This window comes from Pongo abelii, chromosome 13 (assembly GCF_028885655.2).
Source record: "Pongo abelii isolate AG06213 chromosome 13, NHGRI_mPonAbe1-v2.0_pri, whole genome shotgun sequence".
Lineage (NCBI taxonomy): Eukaryota > Metazoa > Chordata > Mammalia > Primates > Hominidae > Pongo > Pongo abelii.
In genome coordinates, this window is record NC_071998.2 from 72,027,439 (window position 1) to 72,044,262 (window position 16,824).

Sequence of the window (16,824 nt, forward strand, 5' to 3'; positions counted from 1 at the left end):
TAAGAATCTGATCCCTTTCTCTGATCTGTTGGCAAATCTGGGAAAAGTCAAAACTATTAGCAAAAGTGTAATTTTAAAAATCCCCATATGGACTGAGCATGGTGGCTCACTCCTGAAATCCCAGCACTTTGGGAGGCCAAGGCAGGCAGATTACCTTGGTCAGGAGTTCCAGACCAGCCTGGCCAACATGGTGAAACCCCCGCCTCTACAAAAAACACAAAAAATAAAATAAAAATAAAAATCCTCATATGAATGTTCTCAGCTTTGGGGCAGCTGCTATTTACCAGTCACATCTTAAAAGAGCCCATCAAAATCCCATCCATCAGCCACCACAAAAATTAGAATTTATGTCAAACCCCTACCCTATCACCTCACAAACAACAGAAACTTAATGAATGGTAATTATATTGATGCAATATTTTCTTATTATATAATAGGTGCTAGAAACATCTAGCTATGAAAAAAGTATTACAAAACCAATCTCACTAGGACTTTGATTTTTCAACCCAATTCCATAGATGAGTTACATGGTAGAAACATACTTGCAAGGCATGAGTAAAGACTGTGATTTAAAACATCAATATTAAATATATATGATTTGTTGGTAAAGAACGAGGAAAACAAACATTTACATAAATTAGGTTATGAATTAGTGAACACGAACATATTTATACACCTAATATTACATAAGAGTGCTACTTAAGGGAACTGTGCAAATTATAAATATATTTTTTTTGAGACGGAGTATCACTCTGTCGCACAGGCTGGAGTGCAGTGGCGTGATCTCGGCTCACTGCAAGCTCTGCCTCCCGGGTTCTGGGTTCACACCATTCTCCTGCCTCAGCCTCCCGAGTAGCTGGGACTACAGGCGCCCGACACCACGCCTGGCTAATTTTTGTATTTTTAGTAGAGACGGGGTTTCACCGTGTTAGCCAGGATGGTCTTGATCTCCTGACCTCGTGATCCGCCCGCCTCGGCCTCCCAAAGTGCTGGGATTACAGGCGTGAGCCACCGCGCCCGGCCACAAACTATAAATCTTTAAAATGAAATAAAGAGGGAATTTGGAGAACTAGGGGGAAAAACAAAAATCACAGCCCACTCGGCTGGGTGCAGTGGCTCACGCCTGTAATCCCAGCACTTTGGGAGGCCGAGGCGGGCGGATCACAAGGCCAGGAGATCAAGACCATCCTGGCTAACACGGTGAAACCGTCTCTACTAAAAAAAAAATGCAAAAAATTAGCCGGGCATGGTGGCACACGCCTGTAGTCCCAGCTACTCGGGAGGCTGAGGCAGGAGAATGGTGTGAACCCGGGAGGCAGAACTTGCAGTGAGCCAAGATCATGCCACTGCACTCCAGCCTGGGCGACAGAGCAAGACTTCAACTCAAAAAAAAAAAATAAATAAATAAAAATCACAGCCCACTCTATGAAATTTGAAAGAGCACAGACAAGGCTCATGGCAGAACCTGCATTTGGTCTGTCCTGTGAGGCCATGGGGACACAGCTTCCCTGACCCTTGGTTATATGAGGATAATGATAACCACCTTCTGACATTTTTATATGCGAAACTGCCACATAGCTCTTGGCACATGGTGACCAAAGAATCTGAATTTGTTGAAACTTACTTTGTAACTCATATTCAGGGCAAAAGGTATACAAATATTTGGCTTACTAGATCTCAACAATCACATGATTCCAGTCTCCTGGGGGACAGGAGTGGTGACTCCTATGGTCACAGCTTAGGAAGAAATTGCTCTCCCACTTGCACTCGCATTTGTGAGACAGTCACCACTCACAACCCTGTTCTCATACCTACCGCCATCCTCCAGACCCTGAAAGGTAGATACAATTTTTACTGTTCCCATTTTCCAAGTGGGAAACACTCAATTGTCTGGGCAATTTCCTAAGACTCTAACCCTTCTGCAGCTGAGCTTGCACTAGTCATCTCCAGGACTCTTGCCACCAACACAGCCAGAGCCTCTTCCAAAATCAAATAGAAGCGGCTTCATCGATTCAAGATGATCTATGACTTGATAAAAGTTTCAGAAAAATACCGTTACAGAAAGAATGTCACAAGTTTGGGAACTATAAAGTATGAGGGAAAATGAAGGGAGAAAATCCACTAACAGAAAACAGGAGTATCTCTTTAACCCACACACATGCGTCCCCCTTCTCCACGGGCATATGGCTGCAAAGCAAGACATCGCATTTCCAGTCTCCCTTGTGGCCACCGTGTGACAAACTCCCTGCCGATGGACTGGCAAATAAAAGTGATGGAACAAATTCTAGTCACCTGCTTAAAAACACATCCCTTTCCCTGGACTTCTGCTCTTTCCCCACTGCTGGCTGGAAGTGGTGGCAACTAGAGAGGCCTTACAAGTGCAGAGCCGCATTGTGGGCCTGGGTCTCTGGGTTGCAGGTAGGAGGGAGACAAACTCTAATGGTCTTTAAGCTACTTCATTGCTGGTATTAGAGAAAATAGGGAAGTAAAGCAGGGAGGGAGAGAGAACAGAAAAGATAAACACTCCATTACTCCATTAACAAACCATCTGAGTCCGTCGGATAGAAACCTACTTTGTTATACAAGGAAGGGATGACAGCATAATCAGCTTTAGTAATGGGGGTTTGCCATTCACTTAATGAGAAGTGAAAATATTTAACTCAGTACATAAACTTTTTTTTTTTGGCAAAAAGCAAACAAAGTAATGTTTTTGAATATATAAAGAACAAGGTCTTGGTAACAAATGAAAAATATTAAGACAAACTGCCAACAACTCGCTGGATCATAAGAGAACAAGAACATTAAAAATAGCACCTAAGGAATTTTTAAACAGCCAGGAACACTGCCTTAAAATTATTAGGTATTACTTTATAAAATAATAGAAAATAATGCTATGTAATAGTATATAGTATACAAAAAATAAGCCATGTAGCTTTTTCAGAAGGAAACATGGATGGTAACTTATTAAAAGCCCAGGGTTACAGATTTCATCTAATCAAATTAGTAAAAGCATGTCCACAAAGATAAAGACCAAAGACTAATGATAGATAATAATGGCTAGAGCTGCAGGGAGGGCCTTAATGAGAAGAATGCGGAGAAGTGATGGGTATGGTTGGCTTAAGTAAATTAATATAATAGACTAAATAAGTATTAATGAAGACAAAACCAGCTGACTTTCCACCTTTTACAGGTTAATGAACTCTGCAGCTTTCTGTGTATCATAGATCATAACACAAAACCCAAGTGAAGCTTGTGAAGAGAATACAGATTTGAAACTACTGAGGCTGGCATGTAGTGGGTCATGCCTTTAATCCTAGCACTTTAGGAGACCAAGGCAGGAAGATCACTTGAGGCCAGGAGGTCGAGACCAGCCTGGGCAACAAAGTGAGACTCTGCCTCTACAAAAAATAAAAATTAAAAAAAAAAAAAAAAATTAGCCTGGCTATTCAGGAGGCTGAGGTGGGAGGATTGCTTAAGCCCAGGAGTTCAAGGCTGCAGTGAGATGTGATCATGCCATTGCACTCCAACCTGGGTAACAAACAGTGTGAACCCAAATCTTTAAACAAACAAACAAAAAACAACCAAAAAAAAAAAAAAAGGAGACAGAGAGAGAACGAAAGAAAGAGAGAAAGGGAAAGAGAAAGGGAAAAGAAAGAGGAGATTGGGTCTTCCTAGAAAAAGGAATATTTTACCTTCCAATGAATCACCAGAAAAAAGTAGAGCTTTAATTTGTGACCCTGAATCACAATAGTATCATAACAAAAGAACAAATCTTGATGAAGTAATTTTACCTTCCTAAAAAAACTGTCATTAGTAAACCTTCAATTACTCACAATTCCTAGTCTTGAGTTCCCAGTAACTCAAGCTTGTGAAGGATTAGGTTCTAATGCAATGGGAGCCTACCACCAAATATATTTATAAAATAAGCAGTGCAATTCAAAACTTCCTCTAACAAATGTATAATCTTTGCTTATAAAACCCACACTGATGATCCCAAAGCTTTAATAAAAAACAATAAAGAAAGAAAAGGAAAACCACTTATTGGTACTAAAGCCTTTACTGTAATAAACCAAATATATTTACAATTTATACAAATGTTTAACCTTCAACAAAAATACAAAAAAACATTTCACAAGATGCAAAACCAGGTAACAAGTTCATTGGAGATACCACTGCTCTACAAAGGACGGAAAGTGAGGTGAACTGCAAGGAACAGAAAGGTAATCTCACACTTGGGCAAGGCGTGATCCCCAGATCACCCAGAAAGAAAGAATGGGCTGTCACGTGAGTCAGCAGATTCCGTTCCTCAATCCTACAACCCATGGCCCCTCTGTCCGCTTGGCCTTGGTGCTCCATTTGGTCTATGTAGACAGGTGACTTTCTGCTGATGGACTTGTCGCCTCCTCTTTGTAGACTCAAAGTAGTTTTGTGTCAAGGTTTGGAAACAGGTGTTTGTAATTTTTTTTCTCTTTTAAAGTTACAACTTTTCTATTTCTACAAATTCAAAACATTTTGGCCCAATTCAACTATAAACGTTAAACCACATAATGTTTTCAGTAGATGACTTCATAGACTGTAGCCTTCTTGTCCCCTGAGCCAGTGACTATGTACTTATCATCCACAGAGATGTCACAGCTAAGCACTGACGAGGACTCTTTGGACTGGAAGAGAAAACAATGGACATGTGTTTAACGTGGAACAACGGTACTCAGAGGCCCTGCTCCCTCGGAGGCACCTTCACTCCTGGCTTCAGAGGCGACACTGTGGTCAAACTGGGGATCTAGGTGAGGAGTACTTACTCACCTGGAATATGCTGGCTCCGTAGGGGGTCCGCCAAGCATTGAGGAGGTTATCTTTTCCAGTACTCACAAACCATTTACCTAGAATTAGCAAAGGAATATCTAGTTTTCACAAGGTTAAAATTCCTACTATACAATTAGCAACTTGGACTTAATCAAACTAAGAACATTTTTAATATATGAACTATCATGCCCTAAGGACTGGTCCATGATATGAACAGAGGTTTTAATCTGGGCTCCTCAGTGATTTATCAGTGATCTTGGGTATAATCTAAGAGGTATCAGCCTCCTTAGTCACTGGATACAGGACTAGTAGCATCACATCCAACACATGGTAACCCTCAAATATAGAAATCAATGAAGAATGTGTTCTATTTTAGTCAGTCTCCTCATGATAAAATGGGATTAAAGATTCCCATCTTTAATGAGAATTAAAGGATTAAACATCCAACTTAAGTAAAATGCCAGTCACATCATATATAGCATGAAGAAAAATGCTCAATAAGTGATAGGCACTCATCCACCCATCCATCCATCCATCCATCCATCTATGCATACTGTGAACAGGTATCTGCCCATCTGCAGCACACAAGAAGGGTCTCCACATGAACTTCTTCCCTCTTCATCCTCACTGTAGAGTATAACTAAGTGTCTGCGTATACCTAAATATCGACTTCTCTAACCCTGGATTCCTCATCATGGCCAGCTCATAATGACTTCCACTGCCCATGCTCCATTCTTCAATAAATCCCCACCCACCCCTCTTCAGAGTAGAAACTCATTGTCGTCTCCCAACCCCCCACCAAAACAAACTTGTGTCCAAACTGTGCATTAGGCAATCACATTGCCTGCTGACTTTTCTCAAATTAGCAAAACAGACTGAAACAGACATTGCTGTGCTCTGAAGGGCATATTAAAACAATAGAATTATTGCATCCAGCTGCTCGGAGAACAACATTTTTTCCAGATTATGATCTCTACCATATTTTTTTAAGAAGCATTTTCCATTTGGGCCATCAACGGCCTCCAGTTTCCTTTTGCCTGAACTCACCACAGTAAGCAAATTTCAGGGACAGCACGCAGCTCTCGTGCAGGTGCAGCTGGTACTTGTCAGGCTTGTTCACGTGCAGCACCTCCACATTGCTGCTCTCCATGCCCACCGCCAGCCACTCCCCAGTGGGGCAGTACCCCAGGGAGAAGATCTACAAGGAGCAAGACAGGCTCACTCATGATTCCGCCTGATACACTTAGGAAGGGAAGATGCAATGTGAAAAGTGGGGAAATAGCAAGAATGGGGGGAAGTAATCAGCCAAGTCCAGACCGTGGGGAGGTCCACAGGGCAAGTGATCTAATGCAGATGAACCAAGTGTCAAAACCTTTAGGAAACTGGAAACATCTGAACCCCTCTGTCCTTTGGGATAAAATTAAGAAATGATTCCTAATAATAATGGCATTCATCTGTACATTTTAAAGGAGGTTTTTACCTTTTAGAGACACTAACTGAAATATGATCATATATCACCTATCAAGGGGGATACGTTCTGAGAAACGTGTCGTTAGGTGACTTTTTTTTTTTTTTTTTTTTTGAGACGGAGTCTCGCTCTGTCGCCCAGGCTGGAGTGAAGCGGCATGATCTCGGCTCACTGCAAGCTCTGCCTCTCGGGTTCACGCCATTCTCCTGCCTCAGCCTCCCGAGTAGCTGGGACTACAGGCGCCTGCCACCATGCCCGGCTAAGTTTTTATATTTTTAGTAGAGACGGGGTTTCACCATGTTGGCCAGGATGGTCTCAATCTGACCTCATGATCCGCCTGCCTCAGCCTCCCAAAGTGCTGGGATTACAGGCATTAGCCACCGTGGCTGGCCTCGTTAGGTGACTTCATTGTGTGAACTTCAGAGAGTGCACTTACACACACCTAGAAAGTGGAGCCTATCACTCGTAGGCTAGGCTACAACCCTGCACAGCATGTTACTGTACTGAGTACTGTAGGCAACTGTAGCATAATGGGAAGTATTTGTACATCCAGATACATCTAAACATTGAAAAGGTACAGTAAAAATATGGTATTATAATCTTAAGGGACCACTGTCACATATGCGGTCTGCCCTTGGCTAAAAGGTTATATGGTGCATGACTGTGCTTATGGATAAAATGATATGCTGGAGTTTATTTTAAAATAATCCAGTGTTTGGGGTGGGAATGAGAGTTATCATATGGCCAAATAACTTAAAGCTGAGCGATGGGCATGTGGCATTTATTGTACAATTCTCTGTACTTTCATAAATGCTTGGACATTTGCTGTACTCATATGTATTTGAGAATTTCTCTAAGAAGTTTAAAAAAAAAAGGCAGAACAAAAATTGTATCCTGCTTATGTTGGGAAAGAGTGAAAACAGCAAGACTAAGAAACTCAACAAAATGTTAACAGGAATATGAAATTTAGAAGTATATATGCTTGTTTTCTGTTTCTGTCCTAGTTTTCTGAGTAGAATTATTTTTATTACAAAACAAGGTAAAAAATAAATGCCAAGTCATGATCAAAAGAACAATTCTACCACCAGAAAGCATTTGAAATGGCAAACACTGTTTTTTCCAAAACAAGTCTACATTCAGACATTGGACATCAAAATACTTTTCACAATCTACAAAGCTGCCATTTATATATTATTCCAAAAGTCTGCAAACCTAGTCAGCCACCAGTTCATTTTCTAAAGGATGAGGAATAAAACGGGTATCACTGAGGTATCTGTGCATTTTTTTTGAGCTCTCTGGTGCAGGGTAAATAAATGAACTTTCAGAGGAGCTGTGACTTTTCTCTACTCTTAGTGACATTCTGCAGATTTCTCAAGTTCTATTTATTTGGGAATCAAAAAATCATCTCCTACTCCTGCATTGGATGGTGAGAACATGTGCCACAGATCAAACACTGCTGAAGGAAAACTATACATTCTTCAACGTACAAATCCCTTAAACAAACTCATATGTAAATATAACAGAGAACACGCCTTAACCTACAGGATTCTAAAAACCACTCTAGGAGTTTTGGGGAAGGTAGGGGGAGGGTTGTGAAGGAGGAGGAGGTGGTGGTCATTGTTTTAAATTAGTTATCTCAAATTCAGCCCCGATCTGTTTGTCCAGCCACTACCATCCCAGGGTAAGGAGGGAGGGTTGTGAGGAGGAAGACACACCCCAGCCACCTCCCAGACTCCAGGGCAGGCAGAAGCCACTCAGTCACCTGGGAGGTGAAGTCGTGCTGCTGCAGCTGCCGCCCCTCGCGCAGGTCCCAGGACCTGACTGTGTTGTCCAAACCGCCCGTCCAGAGCTTGGTGCCATCATTAGAAATGTCAATACAGCTGGCTCCGTCTGTGTGGCCCTGGAATTGCCTGATAAAACAAACCAGATTGAATAATGATTTCCTGCCAGAGCTCAAGGTAAACACTGTTGTGTTGTTAGTTTTGGACCGTGTGTGTGTGTGTGTGTGTGTGTCATCCCGCCAGTGTCTGCTGATGTGCAAGATCAAACTAACCTTCCCCTGAGGAGGAGGGGAAACAGCACCTGCGATTGTCTTTCCCTTTTTTCACGATCCAAGTGCTAAAGAAATGGAATGCCACTGCAGGTCACTACCCAGAACTTAAATATGCTACTCTGACAAATCCGTCTGGAAGGTAAAATTCTTCCCCAGGTCTGGAAAAGTGTTTAATTGTTAAATAGAAAATAAAAGACAAACACACAAAATCCCAATTGTATTCCTTATGGGAAGATAAAGGTCTTTTCTTTAATCGTGCAGGCCTGAGTCTGTGAGAGAAAGAAATGGGGACGTTACAAGCACAGGGTGTACAGAAGCATTCCTGTTTCCATGAGTGAATCAACACAGCAATGCCCTACGTGCCAACAGAGCATGAGCTCATGTATTTACTCAACCTTGCTTTCTGTGTTAGAAAGAGCCCTGCATTAGGAAATCTGGACCCCCAGAGACAAAGGGTCACGCATGCTGGCCTCCTGACCTCAGAGGCATTGGGCAGAGACAGAGGTAATTGCTCAGGCAGACCCATGGGCACCTCAGCAAGACTCTGCCTCCAAGCGGAGCACAAGGTTGTTCTTTAAAGAACCTTGTGCTTCATTCAAAAATTGCCACCAGAAACGATCAGCCAACAGGGATCTGCTGAGCACAGATGCTGTGCAAGGCAACAAACAGAGCTGCTGAGGGGAGGTCAGTGTATGCCCCAGGAGGAACGGTGACTGGTGGACTCAGTTCTGCATACTGAGAGGGAGCTGGTGGGGGAGCGGCCAGAAAAGGCGAGCAAAGTCTAGACCCACCCTCAGAACCAGGCGGGATCCAGTAAAGAACTGTGTGGGAATTTCAACACCGAGAAGAAAGTTACCATGCTGCTTCTTCCACCAGGATGCCCACACCTTATCATTCCTGTAGAGCTCCAAACTTTTAATCTGAGCTTGGATTTTAAAGAGTGCAAGGGAAGGAAAAAGCACCACACTGCCCTAAATTCTAAGCCAAGACGTGAACCATCACTTTTAAAATCTTCTCTCTGCAAGCCATCCCCAACTTCTGCACTTTAGGATCCAGGTTGAGTCCTCTCCTGCGGCCATGCAGGTGGACCTCCAGTGTTTCTGCTTGCTTCCCAGATGTCCCCACAGAACACCCAGGCCTGGAGCAGTCCCTGCTTCACTTGGTCAAAGTGTTGCTTTTCTTCCCTTCAAACAGCTCTGGAAATCTAGTGACCCTCTGACTTCTTTTGACCTTTCTAACTCATTAAATGCTGTTCCTCCTTGACTGAAAACACCTTCCTCTGCTGACATACAGTACCTGGGGGCTGCTCCTCCATCCCTCTGCCTTCTTTCCATCCATATACTTCAGCATTACTCTCAGGCACATCCTATGACTGTTCAGAACATGCTGGGTTACAGTGGATACAAAGACATTCAATAGGCTGTACATGGCCCTGTTACATGCAGCAGCCACTAGCCACCTGTGGGTGGTCCAGAGAAAGATTTGTAAGACGCTACCCCATTCTATCCAACAGGTATTTACTCCCCAGGAGCCGGCACGGAGCAAGGGTTCAGAGCACAGACAAGAGAGCAGAACGCCTGGGCCTCAACTTGGCTCCACCACATCTGACTGTGTGACCTGAAGCCAGTAACTTACCCTCTCTGAGCCTCAGGCACTTCATCTATAAAATGGGGCAAATAGCAGGGCAGATGTTATGAGGACTAAGTGGAGGAATATTTGAAAAGTGCTTAGAATTGATATTTTGAAAATGCTACTTATGGAGTTTAAAAAAAAGAAAAAAACAAGTAACTTGCTAGGATAAAAGGTTGAGAGGGCGTTCGGCTCTGGCTCCATTATTCCATTTTGCTCACCTACACTACCCAGCAAACAGAAGAGGAAAGTAACTGCCGCATTGTCACCCACACGCAGGGACCGGGCCCGGCTCAATGACACTTAATGGATTTCTACAGCGGAGGTTTGAAGAGAGTGAGCTGTCATGATGACTTCTGGAGCCCGTCCCTTCTCTGTGCAGCATGAGAGGGGACTTACCAAACAAGCCACAGACCCCAAACTGTGCCATCTGCAAGGATGGCTTCCCAGCGAAGATGAAACAAGAGTAAAACACATGCTCATTTTACCTTTCATGTTTCATTCGTGCTTACTTTAAAAAGACTTTTTGAGAACAGCTCTGGTGTGAGCAATGACTTCTGAAGGGGGCATTTGGTGGGGGAGCTGAGGAGAGACACAAGGGTACCAGAACTGCAGCTGCTGCTATGGTGATGGGGCCGATGCCAGGACGCCAGGCAGAGGCCTGCAGGCTCCTGGGTGGAACCACCGCTGGGCAGGTCTCCTATTTCATTATTGAGATACTTTAAAACCATTTTGTGGGCAAAATTCATAGAATCTCCTCTTCTCATGTCCCTTTGTTGATTTTCTGTTATCTTTTATCAGCTGGCTCTTGTCTGCACCAAGTTCTAGCCAAAGCCCAAAACATCTAGTATCAAGGGCCTTTTGTGCTGCTGTGTCATCCACATTAGGCCACTCCTTGGCAAAAGCCAGAAATATTTTTGGAACAAGTTTGGAGTCTGTATGTGGGCTGAAGAATTGGCACATTAACAAGATAGAAAGTCTCGGGTGACACCAGGCATAGTAATAAGACTGTAAGCCCCCCAAAGGCAGCAACACAGTTGTCTTTGTTCCCTCATCACCTAGCCCCATGCCTGGCATTCAAGAGGCTCTTACTGTGTGGGCTGCGGGCAGCCAGAGAGAAGCAGAGGTGATAGGCCCAGCTGCTAAAGAAGCGAACCCCTCCTTAGACGACCATCTCTGCTCACCTCACTAGTGTCTGGTTGTGCAGATCCCACACAGCGATGTTGCCGTCGCTGCAGCATGAGAAGCAGACCTTGGAATCGGGGCTGATGGCCAGGGCGTAGCAGGCGGGGGCCGAGGACGTCAGCTCCGCCTTGATGCGCGGGGTCGGAGCCGCCAGGTCCCAAATGGACAAAGTACTGGCTTCCCCTCCCACTATGAGAGTGCAGCCATCAGGTAGCAATTTACAGGAACGGATATAATTGTCTCTGTTCTGCAAAATAAACATAATCCATTGCTATAAGGAATTACCAAGCAATCATAGCACCATGTTCTCTAATGGCTGTCTTGGTTTTTTGAGTTAAGAGTGGCGTTTCATGGACACTCTAACAGAGCAAGAGTTCTCTAGTCAAGATTGGAGTCCAAGTACAACTGTCTCCTTCAAAATAGTAAACAAAACAAATTCACAGGAGCTTAGGTAACTGCTTCTGGTGTCCTGCATCACAGAGCTGAAACCATCTAGGTATGAGGTACAGGTGTACACATAGTTCCCTGAGAAGAAACCACTTTTCCAAGCTACTTTATAAATCTACCTCATCGCCCTGCATTATTTACTGCTTGGAAACTGCAGGCCCACCCTCTATGTTTCGGTCTTCGTTATGCTGAGCACATTACCTCATTAGTCAGATGGATTCTTGCTAAGAATTTACCAGAGCTGCTTTCTCAAGTTGTCATGTGGCTGCTGTTATATTTAAGCCCCTCAATGCAAAGGCCAAAGAACCTGATAAAAGCAGGCATCTTTCCATCAAAACCAACACATATGAAGGGGCTAGGGGTGGGGGGCCCTCATATGATCAACCCCTGAAAGATGCAGATATGGCTGAAGTTTGCTTACATGCTTTTAACGATGGACTATCTTTCAAAGATTAAAGAAACTTTAAGCACGTGACTTCAACAAAGGATACTCCTACTGCTATAGAATATTGGGCCATATTTAAATACGAATTTCATGAATGAACATATTTTGAAGTTATTTGGTTTTTTTTAAAAATGCGCTAATAATTACTCTAAAAAAAGTCTGTGTTTCAAAAACACTGCCACTCTGCTTTTTGGAAACACTTTCTCCAGAATCCTTACAATTTTCCAGGCAGGCAGTGGGTACGTGGCACCATCTGCAACAGCAGAGTGCAGGCAGATACCACGCCAGGGCAGGGCAGGGCAGGGCAGCTCAGAGTCTGCTTAAGGCCAGTAGTATGTGCTCTGTAAATCCTGGGGTTATGGTTTAGAGATCGGAACATGGCCGGGCGCAGTGGTTCACGCCTATAATCCCAGCACTTTGGGAGGCCGAGGTGGGCGGATCACAAGGTCAGGAGATCGAGACCATCCTGGCTAACACGGTGAAACCCCATCTCTACTAAAAATACAAAAAATTAGCCGGGCGTGGTGGTGGGTGCCTGTAGTCCCAGCTACTCGGGAGGCTGAGGCAGGAGAATGGCGTAAACACGGGAGGCGGAGCCTGCAGTGAGCCGAGATCTTGCCACTGCACTCCAGCCTGGGCGACAGAGCGAGACTCCATCTCAAAAAAAAAAAAAAAAAAAAAGAGAGAGATCGGAACATGTCCCAACATGTTTTATGTCCCTGAAAAATGCTAAATGGTATTCTCAGGCTCTGAGCGGACGTGGCTTAGGTACTCTGGGAAAGCCTTCTCACTGCTCTCTTTCGTTGATGGCTGCCCCGGGTCTTTGCAGTGACAGCCTTTAACCCTTTCCTGAAGTTAAGGTCATAAAACCTAACCAGCTCTCTCAGGTCTCCCTTAAAAACACAGACCCTGTTCAGAATGGTTTTTATGCCATGTTATCAAATATTTACTATTCTATATTTATCTAAAGGCTATAGGTCAATTAAAAACCGAGTGGATGGCAGAGATCAGAGTTCAGGCCAAGGTGTGCTTTTGTCCATTAAATGGGAAACTCTCTTTTGTAATACACATCCATACATGAGGAGAGCCTCTGTAAACCACTGTAAACTATTTTTTAAAAAGAAATCCATCAACTCTGGGATTTAGCCAGTACAACAAATGAAACCTTCGCATTTAAATGGGAAGCCGAGGGGGTTAAATACCCAACACAGGAAACAGAAGGGGCTTCTATTTCCTTATAATGGGAATAAAACCCAGGCCCACACAGCTATTTCCTTATTGAATCTCCAGGGAGAAATTGCCCTTGTGCACCAGTTCCTGTTCACTCACCAGACAGTCAAGCTGGGAGACAGGACTCTTATTGCCAGGGTGGCTGATGTCCCAGACCTTGACACAGCCCTTCCCGCCCGTGTACACGTGTCTCGTGGGGTTGCTGATGGTCACTGCGCACACCACCTCCCCGTGGTTGAGGGTGTTGATCTGGCGAGCATGCCGGGGGATTCCGGGTCCGATGAGGGCGTCGGGGGGAAAAGGGACAGGCTGCATCTGACCGTCTGCAGTAACGTGGAAGGAGTATGCACTTTTGGAAAAATGATTGGAGAGAAGACAGAAAACACATTTACAGAGGAAGCAGTCGTTATCTCGGCAATGTGCTACAACTATGAAAAAGATGAGAAAAAGGAAAGATTCTCTTGTATAGTTTCCTTTGAAATCAATACAAATTGAAGTATTTACTGATGGTGTAAATTTAAAATAATTAATAGCAGAAATCTAGCGTGTACCAAATGACATATATATTGAACTGTATTTAAAAATTTTTTAAGGGTTTTAAATTGTTCTTACCCATTCTGTAAAGCATTCCCTCAAATCTCATTATAAGACACTTAATGTACTTCCAAATGAACATAAAATACCTCCTTCCATGTATCTTGTGTAATTGTATGATTTCTTAGTATAATTTTAAATGATTACTTTCCCTGCTAAAGATGCACTAATAATAACTAAACAGAGTAGATAGTGTATTTCAACAGCAAAAACAACCCCCCATAAAACAGCTTTCTAAAAATACCAGTTTATGGTTTGGACTTCAACTTTCTTCTGCTTAAGGAAGAGAAAATAAGATATTATCTTATATGGCTTTAAACAGAGATTCTAGGTTTCCTACTCAACAATCTTCCTTGCCTACCTTGGTCAGGAACGCCATCATATAAAACAGCAAAGTGCCCAGCTAAAAAACTACTCTTCCCTGGTCTCCTTTAGCCTGGCCTGCCTATGTTCTGACCAATGAGGTGTAAGAAGAAGCTGTTGGATGGCAATTTGAGGAAGTTCTGAACTTGAAAGAGGGGAGAGGGATGGGGGATATGGGAACTCTCTGTAACTTTCCACTCTATTTTGCCAAGAACCTGTAACTGCTCTAAAAAAATAAATAGGGAGAGAGCATACCTGCCCTCTTCTCTTCTTCCTTCCCACTGCCTGAGCTAAGAGCAAGACGACTGGTACTCCTATGGCCCCTCTGGGCCACAAGTTGATTTCAAAGACAGAAATCAATTGCTGGATAGCAAAGACTTGGAATCAACCCAAATGCCCATCAATGACAGACTGGATAAAGAAAATGTGGCACATATACACCATAGAATACTATGCAGCCATAAAAAAAAAAAAAAAGGATGAGTCCATGTCCCTTGCAGGGACATGGATGAAACTGGAAACCATCATTCCCAGCAAACTAACACAGGAACAGAAAACCAAATCCTGCATGTTCTCACTCATAAATGGGAGTTAGACAATGAGAACAATGAGATCGTGCCACTGCACTCTAGCCCAGGCGACAAGAGCGAGACTCCGTCTTAAAAAAAAAAAAAAAAAAAAATTATGCACATTCTACTTTGAAGACCACTACTTCCACTTTCTTAACTTGAAATCACTAGGAGAGCTAGAAGTTCAAACCATAAACAATAAGTGAAGCACGCACTGCTTCCTCCTTCCCATTACCCTCGAGAAAGTCTGGGCCCTTTCTGGAGCTTGTCATTGGCAGCTTTAAATATAATGTAAACACCATGAGTACTAACACAGAGCTTAAATTTTCATTTTAATACAAACTCAAATTTTGTAAAGTAACTTAGCAAGCACAAAACTGAAAACCGATTATGCCAGGTCTCTACCACCCTGCACTTTAAACCCACATACATTTGCTTGAAAATAAAATGCATGCTATTATCTTCCCTCCATAAAAGCAAAACATCAGACACATGAAGACTTTTAAACTTCCCCTCCACTCAACCACAGGACACAATCTCAATCTGTTATCTGCTGGCAAATTGGTTCCAGTAACTAATAGTAAATAGCTTTTTGGCCCAAATCCTTAATGTTACTCTTAATTTGAATGAATAAGCACATATAATGGGAACCATGGAGACAGTCCTGGGAAATAAATACACATATAAAAACAACATAGCTCAAAGCTCTCACATCACCAAACCACTCAATCTCATTTTTTATCCAACAGGATTATTTGGTGTCCTTAGCAATATATCGGGTCCACATGATATTTCAACATGCACATTATAGTTAGTTGAACAGGAACCTATGACACTTACTATGGGATATTTGGAGTCATAATCAAATAGCATTTTGTTGCCCTTGAAGACTGCCACAGAACTATGGGAGTTTAAGTCTATTCATATCCTACAAGAATTCTAGGCTTTGAAGAATACTCAACGAACAAAGTCCAGTAGCCAAGTTCTATGACTCAGAATCAGGCTCCATGCTCTGGGTCCAAAAACAACAAAAAAATAGCTAGGTGATACTGAAGAAATGACAAGTAAATTTCCATAAAATTAAACAATTGAGGCTGGGCGCGGTGGCTCATGCCTGTAATCCCAGCACTCTGGGAGGCCAAGGTGGGTGGATCACGAGATCAGGAGATCAAAACCATCCTGGCTAACAGAGTGAAACCCCATCTCTACTAAAAATACAAAAAAATTAGCCGGGTGTGGTGGTGGGCGCCTGTAGTCCCAGCTACTCGGGAGGCTGAGGCAGGAGAATGGCGTGAACCCGGGAGGCGGAGCTTGCAGCTTGCAGTGAGCCAAGATCGTGCCACTGCACTCCAGCCTGGGCAACAGAGACTCTGTCTCAAAAAATAATAATAATTTTTAAAAAAAAGTAAAACAATTGAGTTGCACATGATTTATAAGGATGGTGGTTAAGATGGAAAAACTGCTTCTCAAAGATCTCGGTGCTATGAGAGAAATGACACATGTGAGGATTAGTTTTTCTCTGTGTACCACAAATCAAGCTGGGCGCCTCCAGGTAAGGCCAGGTTTTCATGAGGCACCCTTTCAGCAATCTCAGATTTTTCAGAGAAAGGAAATTTTATCTTCCTCCAACTGGAAGCCTGCTTATCATAGAGTTAAATGTTCCAGATTAAATAGATGCACCGAGTAACAGACGGGAGATCTGTCTGCTGATCTTTGGAAGACACCCACTTCTCTCCCAGGTGTCCTCTTCTTTAAACTGCACAGGAGGCCTGCGATCATCATACGGAGGCAATTTAAAATTGATTCACAATGCAGCGAGCTGCTGTCAGAAGCTGTGAACACTCATCCGTCCCACGGGAAACCCATATGGATGTTAATACATCAGTCAAAGGGGGCCTTGCAGGAAGCTGGTGCTGCCCACTGTGCTGGAGAGCCAAATCAAATGAACACACCAGAGCAACACAAAGGGCGGGTGGGTCTTTAGGAGGGATCAACTGGAAGGAAAAAACCAAGGGAGGAAATTATTCACCTACAATAA

At 43.3% G+C, this 16,824-nt stretch overlaps 1 protein-coding gene across 8 annotated transcripts in view; it reads right to left on the minus strand.

Moving 5' to 3' along the window:
* Positions 1 to 4,038: 4,038 nt before the first annotated feature.
* TLE1 (TLE family member 1, transcriptional corepressor) overlaps positions 4,039 to 16,824 on the minus strand; it is a 104,951-nt gene continuing 92,165 nt past the window's right edge. For all 8 annotated transcript variants that reach the window (XM_063714252.1, XM_063714251.1, XM_024252190.3 and 5 more), the window contains 6 exons: positions 13,360 to 13,609; positions 11,138 to 11,385; positions 8,034 to 8,181; positions 5,851 to 6,001; positions 4,804 to 4,880; positions 4,039 to 4,661 (listed from right to left, as the gene is read on the minus strand). In XM_063714252.1, coding sequence (XP_063570322.1) covers positions 4,554 to 4,661; positions 4,804 to 4,880; positions 5,851 to 6,001; positions 8,034 to 8,181; positions 11,138 to 11,385; positions 13,360 to 13,609 — 982 coding nt within the window. In that variant the 3' untranslated portion in view covers positions 4,039 to 4,553. The remainder of the gene's footprint in view (positions 4,662 to 4,803; positions 4,881 to 5,850; positions 6,002 to 8,033; positions 8,182 to 11,137; positions 11,386 to 13,359; positions 13,610 to 16,824) is intronic.